Here is a 10754-nt window from a genome sequence, read left to right on the forward strand (position 1 = left end):
ACAAAAAACTTAAGAGCAGAATAAAAAGAGATGGAAATAGGAAAACCTGCAGGAATATCTTCTATCTCTTGCGATTCGATGCAGTTCCCGCCAAAAAAAATTTGGGTTTTGTTTAAATTCCGATCTATGCATATATTCTGTACGTAAGTAAATATATATATATAAATAAAAACAAGTAGAATGTGTGTATATATGATGGTTAAAGGTTGTTTTTAGGGGGAGGAAGGGGGCAGTCGAACAATTTCCAGTCGTAAGGAACTCATCCTGGAAGCGTTCCTTATCTGCTGGCGGTGCCACTTGGTATGGGACTCTGACACTCCTCCTCGGGCGGCGGAGGAGCTGCAGCTGCCGGCCCACTCGGAGCTTGGTTAGCAACTGGAAATGGAGCCGTCGCAACCGCTTCCTCGTAACGCGTAAGTTTGGCCTCCTGATCGGCCAGCAGCTCGAGCAGATCCTCCTGATCCTTTTGTGTGGCCGCCAGCGATTCGTGCGCTGCATCAGCCCGCAGCTTTTCGGCCGACAACTGTAGACGCAGCGTCTCCAGCTCCTTGGTCAGCCGGATGTTCTCGGCAAAGTACATGTTGGCCTGGTAGCGTGCGGCATTCAGCTCCTCCTGGTTGGCCGCAGTGGTGGCTTCTGCACCCTGGACGGCCTGCACCACCTGCTGACCCGTCGAGGCACCCAGCTGCGCCTTGAGCAGTGTATTCTGATCCGAGAGCTGCGCCTTCAGCGACTGCTCCTCGCCGAGTTTCTCCTTCAGCTCGGCATTCTCGTGTTCCAGTTCTTTGGAGGATTGCTGCAGCGCCTGGATCTGGGCATCCATGCCGCGAATAATCCCCTTGTACTGGGAGACCAACGCCGAAGCCTCCGAACTGAGCGTGAGTTCGGTTAGCTCTATGCCATCCACATCGAATCCGGTGACCAGCTTGGCAATCAGCGCCTCCAATCCCTTGTACAGCTTGCAGTACTCGTAGTCGAGCAGCAGCTCTCCGGCGGACTTGGCCCGAATTTGCGCCTGCTTGCAGGCCCGACTGTAGGCCTCGTGGCGTGACACCTCCGCCAGCTTGCTGCAGAAGCTCTCCTGTCCGATCCGCTTGATGATCAGCTGGCTAATGTCCTCGCGCTTCTGGCCGGGCAGCGAGTTGTCATTGAACTGAATGCACAGGCCCATGAGAAAGGCGCACATGCCCTGCACAAGGAACTCGCGCTCGTCGTGCTCATTGGAGCAGAGCTGGGCCGTCAGGTAGGCCATGGTGCCCTGCGTCTCCAGCAGGGCCTTCACCGCGCCCGGGCAATGGGCCAGCCACAGGCTGAGCAGCATCAGCAGGCCCACCTTGCTCTGCAGCCGATAGCGCTCCTGCTGCATGAGATTGGTGCACTGCTCGAGCAGCGTGATGGGCCGTTGGCCGCCGGGCGTGGCCAGCAGGACGCGCAGCAGCTCCTCCTTGAGGGCCACATTCTCCACGAGCGTGTGCATCAGGGCCACGGCCGAGAACCAGTTGGCCAGGGCGTCTGTGGAGAAGAGTCCGGTGCAGAGAAGTTGACCCGTGGACAGGGCACTCACATCGGTGGCACTGGAGGGCAGCAGCGTTTGGACCACCGCCCGCTGGCCATCGGCATTGCGATAAAGGAAGCATTCGAAGCAGTAGAGAACGGCGCAGCGCAGAGCCAGCAGCTGTTTCTCATTGATCATGGACATGAGCAGCACCACAATGGCCGGTCTGGGTGGACTGCTCGGAGCCATGACCCGTCCCAGCTCATCCTGGTTGTCCCGATCGCCGCGCACCACCTCGGCCACCGCATTGATCGTCTCCGTGAGTATATCGGCCGGGACACCGCTGCTCATGAGAATCTCGCAGAGAGCGTGGAGCAGCCGGGACTTTTGCATGACACGCTGGCAGGCGGCCACCACCTGCTGTTGATTGCTGGGCGTGACCAGTGCCCGGACCACCTGCAGCAGACAGTGAAAGTTGGAGACCTTCTGCGGCGACCAGCCCGCCTCCTCCGCATCCTGCGTGAGCTGAAACATCGGAGCCAAGCGCTGGATGTAGCTGCCCTCCTTGAAGAACTGCTGATTGCTGGAGTTGTTCTTGAGGAGATTCAGCAGCAGAATCAGGCAGTCCTCCACCACGATGCCGCCATCGGAGCAGCCCTCCTCGCGAACGATCTCGAACAGGCGATCGAAGGCGTTCTCGAAGGCCACGATCTTCTGGATATTCGAGTTGCCCTTGGTCAGTTCGATCAGCAGCAGGAGGACATCGTTGCGGATCACCTCGCGGCTGTCGGTGAGCAGGTCCATCAGCTTGGACACGCCCATGGGGCTGACCAGCACCAGATCCTGCAGCTCTCGCGTCTTGTTCGAGATGAGGGACGTAATCAGCTGGATGGCGGCACGGCGCACCCGAAAATCGTACTCATCTAGGTAGCCCATCACCAGGGTCACATGCTCCGGCGTCTTGATGAACATCTCCGTGAACTGCTCGCCCACATTCACCGTAACCGTGGGATTGTCCGCCTCCTCGTCGAACTCCTCGCTGGTGACCACGTTGCACAGTGTGTCCAGCGCATAGCTGATGATCTCCGCGTCCTGGCCGTCGTTCTGGAGTACCTGCACCAGCGGCGGCATGCCCTGGGCGCCCACCTCGATTCGGTATTTGCGGGACAACGCCTTTAGCGCTCGGCACGCATCCCGACGGTCCTCCAGGAGCGTCGAGGAGTAGACGCGGTCCACCAGCTTCTCCACCGTCTCGGCGGCACTCGGCTGCTGGCCCGGCTCCGTGCCGCCCAGCACCGTCTTTATGCCGCTCTTCAGGAACTCCATCCGACTGTGTTTACGGTCTATTTAGCTTTTTTTCGCATTTAACACGACACGTCAATGTATGAAAACAATTGACGGGCGGCTTAGTGATGGCCCATTGCCGATAGGTGCCCACTTTTCGATTAGCGAAATAACTTTCAAAGCTTTTGGCGGGCTTACTACTTTCGTTTAGTTTTTAAAACTACATAGGGATAGGGGAAGCATATTATTAGTTTTATTTTGTTTTACATCTCCGTTTATATATTTTGAGTATTAACATTTATCACATACAATCAAATATAGTTTTTTAGGCTTGGCATATATTATATATCCCGTTTTTGAAATCAAAATAAAATCTAGCTATTTTCAAGCTGATTATAAGGTGGCAATGCTGTCATAAGTAATCGATAGTAATTCCACCGATAATAATAATGTCATTTAACTAAAAACGAGTCGACAGCCCTGGTGCTATCGATGCTATAAGTAAGTTGAAAACAAATCTTATTTAGCAAATTGGAGTTCAAAATCCAGGGAAAACTCAACAAAAACACAATCGACGGCTTGTTCACACACACGGCGTAAGAACGGTTCGCAGAAACCAGCCAACTTAACACGCCACTGGGGAGATATCAGTCATTTTCATTACGTAATCCGGCAAAATCTCACACAATTTACCCAATAACATAACACATTTGTGTCTCATAAATCCATATATCCGTGTGCTTGTCTTGCAGACCTATGGGCAGTGGGATTGTGGTGCAATTGGCTCGAAAGTACGGCGCAGTGATATTCTTTCCCACTGTTGCAGTAGGATCGATTTACGCAGATTGGTCGCACACCCGCGAGTGGAAACGCCAGCAGCTCCAGTTGGCACACAGCGCACACCTGAAGAATCAGCGCTAGGAGACATATAAAGAGGCTTTAAACCAGAGGACATACCATGGTATTCGGGCTGGACAAGCGAGCACTGTGGGGCGCACTGCCCCTGCTGGGATTCGCCATCGGGCACTTCCTGGACAAGAAGGAGACGGAACGCATGACCATGTTCCGGGACAAGAGCGCCCTGTACGGACGTTCTGGCGGAAGTGAGGATAAGGCCCCGTCCTGGTAGTAATCCCGGCCAATCTTCTCTTTTTTCCCCACTTACTGTTTACCAATAAACCGGAGAAATGTGAAAAATGCAATGTGTTTACCTGCTCAAAGGAGGAGATCTGCGGTTAGGAACGTGATTTATTTGTGAAGGATTGCGTGGCATTGTTTGTTTTACCCAGGAAAACCATAAAAACATCAACACACGGCTAACGATAAGCCGAATAGTTCGAAAATTCAAAGAGATAACTCGTTTTTCGAGGGATTCTACCTGTGCATCACAGCGGGAGCGAACGAGAGGGGCGACATGTGAGTTCTACTTTGTTAGGATCAGGGGCGTAGACAGGATACTTGTATAGAGGATTTCCAGACTTAAAAATTATCATTGTATATTGTGGGACTACTTGAAGTACATAAATCATAAAATCATAAATCATAAAATAACTCAAAAGTTTTATTTTATGAAATTTATTAGTTCCGTTTTTATTACTTTTTAGTGCTGTTATCATGTGTTCAGTTGCTAAAGGAAAAAACAAAACTTTAAACTTTTATTTCACAATATTTTTTATAAAATGTTCAGAGTATTGTGAATTAGTTAATTTTTTAAAATTATTTTAAACATTATTTATATCAGAATAAATGCAACGCACCTAATATAGAGGCCTTGTACCTAATAAATTTAATAATTTGAATTGAAAATCGAATTGCTGCTATAATTTCCACCTACTAATTTTTTAAAGCTCACGGGAAACATGAATCTTACCTTACCACAACTTTCCTAAATATCTGCGAAATGAACACCCCTAAAGGTAGCTCCTTGCACGCCCCTGCTTTAGTTTGTAAGTGCTTCCAGCTGAAACCGTTAGACTGAATTCCCGCTCGGATGAGAACCACACTCTCTTTAAATATGAATTATGAAATCCGATGAGGACATTTCCACTTTCCAAACATGGCAGCAAATTGAAATGCCAATGCAACAAAACTAATTTATTTTTATGGCCTAGGGTTAGGGGTTTTGGGATCAGATTCGGGTTCGGATTTGGGTTTGGGTTCGGGATAGAGCGTGATGAATCGTTGGAATTATGTTCTTGGGCGTGCTGCCTCTTTCTTCCCCATTGTTTTCAATGGTCAGCAGTTTGTACACAGGCGCAGTGGGATTGAATGGGGGGAGGGGATTTTCCAGGTTTTCGCCGCACAAGTGCACTCTCTCACAGCGGGGGAGAGTGTGAGCCATAGAGAGGTGCAGGAGATTTGCAAGTGTCTAACCATTGGTGCGAAAGAGATAGCAGCATGATCCTCATTCCTGGAAGGAAACGAGAAACGCAAACGTGCTGAAGTAACTAAACAGTGCTGCAGAATCTTGTCTGAAAAATAGCTAGATTGCACATTAGCATCTAGGTGCGAAGGATTTTCTTAAAGTGGGTTAAATCAAATGAAGGTCATTTTATGATTGCGCTAAAATGAAATTGAAATAGTCTTATAAATTTCAGGAAACTTAATAACTGTTCTTGTATTCACAGAGCAGGCATTACTTAAGTTCTAATATATTGTAAGTACTTTATTACCACTTTTTTGATATACACTAATATTATTTCGATTTTGAGAGAGTCAGCGTAAATTGAAAAATTGAAGAAGGGTTGAATAAATAAGTATTTATTTTAGAAAGATTTTAGAAATCAATTTTTTTATATATATGTATATAAAATCAAAATTATATTAATTAAATCAAAAATTAAAATAAATTTTGACAATCTTAAACAATTTTAGCTGGTTGGGGTTTTATACCCTTGCAGAGGGTATTATAATTCAGTCAGAAGTTTGCAACGCACTGAAGGAGACCTTTCCGACCCGAAACATTAATGTTTTTTCATAATTTTAATGTTTTCAAGAAGATTTAATTATTAAAACAACTGTAAGCGTATATGGCCTTCGGCTTGCCGAAGTTTGCTTCTATTCTTGTTTAAAATTCTTCTTTCCTAGCTATTTTTCAGGACTTCTAGGTTTTCCCGCCAGATCTAGCTGGCGAGCGTCAAGTGCTCAACACTTCAGCCTCTCTTTGCCCACTTGTTGTTGCTCTCTTCGATTTTTGCAGGTAGTGGGTTTGTTTGTGTGGGTGCCGAAAATGAGAATTCCAGAAATCCAGAGAGTCCCAAACTCCTGCATCCCAAAAACCAGTTTCAATTCGATTTTGGATTTTAAAGCGGGCGGATCGAAAGAAACAGGCGGCGGAATAATCTAAACAAGTGGGATAGATATAGAATCTACCAAAAATGAGCGGAGAGGATTCAGCCGGCATGGACTTTTCGCAGAAAACCCTTCAGGACTACGAAGTCTTGGCCGTGATGGGCAACGGATCCTTCGGCACCTGCTATAAGGTGCGGGACAAGAGCACCGGAGAGCTTTTCGCCTGGAAGGGTATGAACTACGACGAGCTGGATGAGGCCAAGTGCGAGGACCTGGTTTCCGAGATCAGTGTTCTGCGGCAACTGCAGCATCCCAATATTGTGCAATACTACCATCACCTGGTCAACCGGGAGGCCAAGTCCGTATATATTGTAATGGAGTGTTGTGCCGGCGGCGATCTCGCCCAGATTGTCCAGCGAGCGAGAACACAGAGGAAGCGTTTTGAGGAGCCCTACATCTGGCGGGTGCTCTTCCAACTCTGCCGGGCTCTCCAGGTGTGCCACAACAAAATTCCCAATGGCACCATCCTTCATCGTGACATCAAGCCAGCCAATATCTTCCTGGATGAGGCTGGCAATGCCAAATTGGGAGATTTCGGTCTGGCCAGGATGCTGCGACGGGATCAGAGCTTCGCCGCCTCTTTTGTGGGCACGCCGCACTACATGAGTCCGGAGCTGGTGAGGGGCAGGAAGTACGACCGGAAGAGCGACGTCTGGGCGGTGGGCTGTCTAGTCTACGAGATGTGCGCTCTGCGGCCACCGTTTCGCGGACGAGCCTTTGACCAGCTGTCCGAGAAAATCGCCCAGGGCGAATTCAGCCGGATTCCCGCGATCTACAGTGCCGATTTGCAGGAGATCATCGCCTTTATGCTGGCCGTGGATCATGAACAGCGTCCCGGCATCGAGGTCATCATTCGGCATCCATTGGTGGTGCGTAACATCAGCGAGCTGGATGGCAAGTTTCCAAGTCTAATTGAGGCAGGCGAGGATTTCTACACGCTGCCCACCGGCGGCAGACTCTTCGAGGACGAGCAGGATGAGGAGGTGCCGCCAGAATTATCCAGTACTCTGTTTACAGAGCAGTACAGCTTCAATGAAGGCTATGGCCAAAGAAGACTGAGTGTCACGGGTGTTTTTACCCCAGATTTAAGGAGTGAACTCTTCTACTCTGCCAAGCGAAAAATCTTTCCCCCCAAGAAGCTTCAGCTATCGGATCCCGCTTTGTATGAAAGTATAAGAAGAGAAGAGCGAGCGGAGGAGAGACAGGTGGAACAGGAGCAAGAGCGGCGACGAACAAAGGATCAGCAGGAGCAGCAGAAGCGGGTTCAGGATAGCCTAAGCAAGGATCATTTTACGGAGGCTACTAGCAGTCCGCGTGCTCTCACCCAGAATATTTTCGATGAGGTGCTCAAGACCCGTCTCCATGCCATTCGCGCCCAGGAATCCCTGCTGCAGCAGAAGCTAGAGGAGCTGCAGGCCCGGGAGCAGGAGTTGCAGTTGGGCGAGCAGCGTGTCCAGTCGCTGGAGCGCCAGCTGCAGGAGAAACTCATCCAGCAGGAGAAGCACACCTGCAGTTGCAGACAACCAATTGCTCCGCCCATTCCGCCCAGGAAGCCAGTGAAGTCGCATCACGATGACACCTACTGCACCATCGAACTGAATGAGACATCGCCGACGGTGGCCAAACTCAATTTGGCCACACTGCCGGCTCCCAAGTCCCTGAATACTCTGCGCAAGGTAACGTTCCAATCGCCCCAGAAGTTTGTCACCTATGGGATTGAGAACATGCCCCCTTCGGTGGCTAATCCGACAGTGAATCCCACGCCCGCTGCCGTTCCCATGCAGATGAGTGTGTCCAGCAATGATTCCGGTGACAGCCAAGCCTCCTCCACCCGCAGGAAATCGATTCTCTCCCTTTTCGGCCTGAGTCGCGGGTCCAAGGCGGCCTCCAAATCCCTGCCAGCGGTGAATCAAGTTCCCCAGGCCGCTCCAGCTCGACTCCAGCGACCACCTTTGGCCCTTAAGCCACCAGTTACGCAGGAACAGCCGGCAGTAGCTCCTCCGGTGGCCAATCTCTGGACCAAGGAGCAGAAGAAACAAGCCTTCGAGCTGCTGGCGGCCATGAATGCGGCGGAGAGGGAGGCGGGCGGAGGAGGAGCAGCCGGCGGATGCGGGCCCGGGGGAGCTCGGCGCCAGCATCTGCGGCAATCGGTGAGGGAGCGGAACTCCACGCTCCAGCGGAATCGCATGCGACGATCTCTGGTGGTGCCCAGTGGCCATCAGAAGCTATCAACGCGCGACCAGATGGTGATCTAAGCGGTCGACGGGAGATTGTGGAGTCCAGCAGCCATGGCAACCATGGAAACTACGAGCGTTGTGATGTGGAATAAGTTCCGTAATATATATTCCTCTTTTTTTTATACACATTTTTTTTAATTGCCATATTTTGCAAGCGTATTATTAGCAGTAAGATTTGTCCTTTTTTCGCTGCCATTCATTGTGCAATTTGCATTAGTTTTACAAACAAGTCTAGCTCTTAATGTTTTTTGCATTCAATAAAATATTTACATTCATGATGAATAATAAATTTTTTTGTAATTGTTTTAAAGCTGTCTATGAATTTATATGTACTATTTTTACAGGAAATAAATATGTCTGGAAAATTTATAGATTTATAGATTTATAATCATATAAAAATATGGGTTTTTTTACAAATTAATTTATTTACTTGGTCCAAGTTCCGTTAAATTCAATTAATGCATTTTCAGTGCTGTGTTGTGCCGAAAAAAAGCTTAAGGACACATAGCTCTGCTTTAAATAAAATTCTGCGTGAAAGAAAATTGGTTTATAAAAAATTAAATGTGTTCATTTTTAATCAGAAAAGATCTTAATAATAATATTAATATTTAGCTTCAAAATTCAAATATATAATTTTTGGCTTTTTCCCGCCCTTGGCTAGTGTTCTTATTCAACAGTTGTCAACACTGTTGCCGCGCCAGCTGTTGCCTATCGATAGGCCGATTACCGGTTCGTTACGCAAGCAACAGGTTCTGGTGTGATTTCTGGTTGGACTCCGATTAGATTCTTGCTGTTTCCAAGTGTTCTTTGCTTTGGTAGTTGCTAAAAGTTAATTAAATTCCAAGATGTCCGCCCGACTGCTGCAGGCCACGCGTCGCTGGAGCGCCCAGCGTACATACAGCTCGAAGATAGCCGAAGTTGTGGTGGTTTCCGCTGCCCGCACTCCAATTGGCAGCTTCCAGAGCCAGTTGGCCCCACTGACGGCCACCCAATTGGGAGCCCGGGCCATCGAGGCGGCCATCGAAAAGGCGGGCATTTCCAAGACCGATGTCCAGGAGGTGATCATGGGCAATGTGGTTTCAGCCGGCCTGGGTCAGGCTCCGGCCCGACAGGCGGCCATCTTCGCCGGCCTGCCCACCAATGTGTGCTGCACGACGGTGAACAAGGTCTGCTCCTCGGGCATGAAATCCGTTATGCTGGGCGCCCAATCCCTACAGCTGGGCTATGCCGATGTGGTCGTCGCCGGCGGCATGGAGTCCATGTCGAATGTGCCCTTCTACCTGAAGCGCGGCTCCACCCCCTATGGTGGTGTCAATCTCACCGACGGCATCGTTTTCGATGGCCTCTGGGATGTGTACAACAAGTTCCACATGGGCAACTGTGCCGAGAACACGGCCAAGAAGCTGCAGATCACTCGTCAGCAGCAGGATGACTTCGCCATCGAATCCTACAAGCGATCGGCGGCCGCCTGGGCCAGCAAGGTCTTCCAGGATGAGATTGCGCCCGTTAAGATCCAGCAGAAGAGGAAGCCGGAGATCGTCATTTCCGAGGATGAGGAGTACAAGCGGGTGAACTTCGACAAGTTCGGGCAACTGGCCACGGTTTTCCAGCGCGAGAATGGCACTGTGACGGCCGGAAATGCGTCCACGTTGAACGATGGTGGTGCCGCCGTCGTCCTGATGACCGCCGAGGCGGCCCAAAAGGCTGGCGTGAAGCCGCTGGCCAGGATTGTGGCCTTCCAGGATGCCGAAACGGATCCCATCGACTTCCCCATTGCCCCGGCCTTGGCCATTCCAAAGCTGCTCAAGCGGGCTGGCGTTCGCAAGGAGGATGTGGCCATGTGGGAGGTCAACGAGGCCTTCTCCCTGGTGGTGCTGGCCAACATCAAGAAACTGGATGTGGATCCCGCCAAGGTGAACGTCCATGGCGGTGCCGTGTCCATTGGCCATCCGATTGGCATGTCCGGCGCCCGTCTGGTGGCCCATCTGTCGCACAGCCTGAAGAAGGGCGAACTGGGCTGCGCCTCCATTTGCAATGGCGGCGGAGGAGCCTCCTCCATTCTCCTCGAGAAGTTGTAAGGTCGGCGAGAAGGCCCTGCTCCCACTCAACCAGAGATGCATTTATTGTTCTAGGGACCCATGTTCTGTGTCTTTTTTTTTTAAATTGTTAAGTGTCTAACTATCTTTGTGCCTAGTCGCATTTATCGAAATCTTGTGATTTGCATAATAAAATTATGAAACAGTGAGTAATCAAAGGAGATATGAGATTTATTGCTTTCTATTTACATTATTAATGGGTTACGAAATATTCTGTACTTAAAACTTCTTAAAAGATATTTTAAAAAATTATTTGGGCTAATTTATTGGGTTCTATTTACATTACTAATG

At 49.6% G+C, this 10754-nt stretch overlaps 5 protein-coding genes across 6 annotated transcripts; 4 read left to right on the forward strand and 1 right to left on the reverse strand.

Moving 5' to 3' along the window:
- Positions 1–111: 111 nt before the first annotated feature.
- Positions 112–2919, reverse strand: LOC108138529 (general vesicular transport factor p115). The gene has a single exon (XM_017260791.2). It carries the CDS (start codon positions 2819–2821, stop codon positions 278–280), a length of 2544 nt encoding a protein of 847 aa, XP_017116280.1. The 5' UTR covers positions 2822–2919; the 3' UTR covers positions 112–277.
- Positions 2920–3195: 276 nt separating this feature from the next.
- Positions 3196–3700, forward strand: LOC108138533. Of its 2 annotated transcripts, none has more exons than XM_017260795.2 (2): positions 3196–3280; positions 3532–3700. In XM_017260795.2, exon 2 carries the CDS (start codon positions 3536–3538, stop codon positions 3698–3700), a length of 165 nt encoding a protein of 54 aa, XP_017116284.1. In that variant the 5' UTR covers positions 3196–3280; positions 3532–3535. The 2 variants fall into 2 exon arrangements, with proteins under 2 accessions (XP_017116284.1, XP_017116285.1); XM_017260796.2 differs by having other exon boundaries at positions 3265–3375.
- A 37-nt stretch (positions 3701–3737) lies between these two features.
- LOC108138532 (NADH dehydrogenase [ubiquinone] 1 beta subcomplex subunit 1) lies at positions 3738–3976 on the forward strand. The gene has a single exon (XM_017260794.2). It carries the CDS (start codon positions 3738–3740, stop codon positions 3906–3908), a length of 171 nt encoding a protein of 56 aa, XP_017116283.1. The 3' UTR covers positions 3909–3976.
- A 2017-nt stretch (positions 3977–5993) lies between these two features.
- Positions 5994–8608, forward strand: LOC108138530 (serine/threonine-protein kinase Nek2). Its single transcript, XM_017260792.2, has one exon. The coding sequence runs from the start codon at positions 6157–6159 to the stop codon at positions 8383–8385; it is 2229 nt and encodes a 742-aa protein (XP_017116281.1). The 5' UTR covers positions 5994–6156; the 3' UTR covers positions 8386–8608.
- A 480-nt stretch (positions 8609–9088) lies between these two features.
- On the forward strand, positions 9089–10621 carry LOC108138588 (acetyl-CoA acetyltransferase B, mitochondrial). Its single transcript, XM_017260878.2, has one exon. It carries the CDS (start codon positions 9213–9215, stop codon positions 10443–10445), a length of 1233 nt encoding a protein of 410 aa, XP_017116367.1. The 5' UTR covers positions 9089–9212; the 3' UTR covers positions 10446–10621.
- The last annotated feature ends 133 nt before the right edge of the window (positions 10622–10754 follow it).

Source organism: Drosophila elegans, unplaced genomic scaffold (assembly GCF_018152505.1).
Source record: "Drosophila elegans isolate 14027-0461.03 unplaced genomic scaffold, ASM1815250v1 contig_149, whole genome shotgun sequence".
Lineage (NCBI taxonomy): Eukaryota > Metazoa > Arthropoda > Insecta > Diptera > Drosophilidae > Drosophila > Drosophila elegans.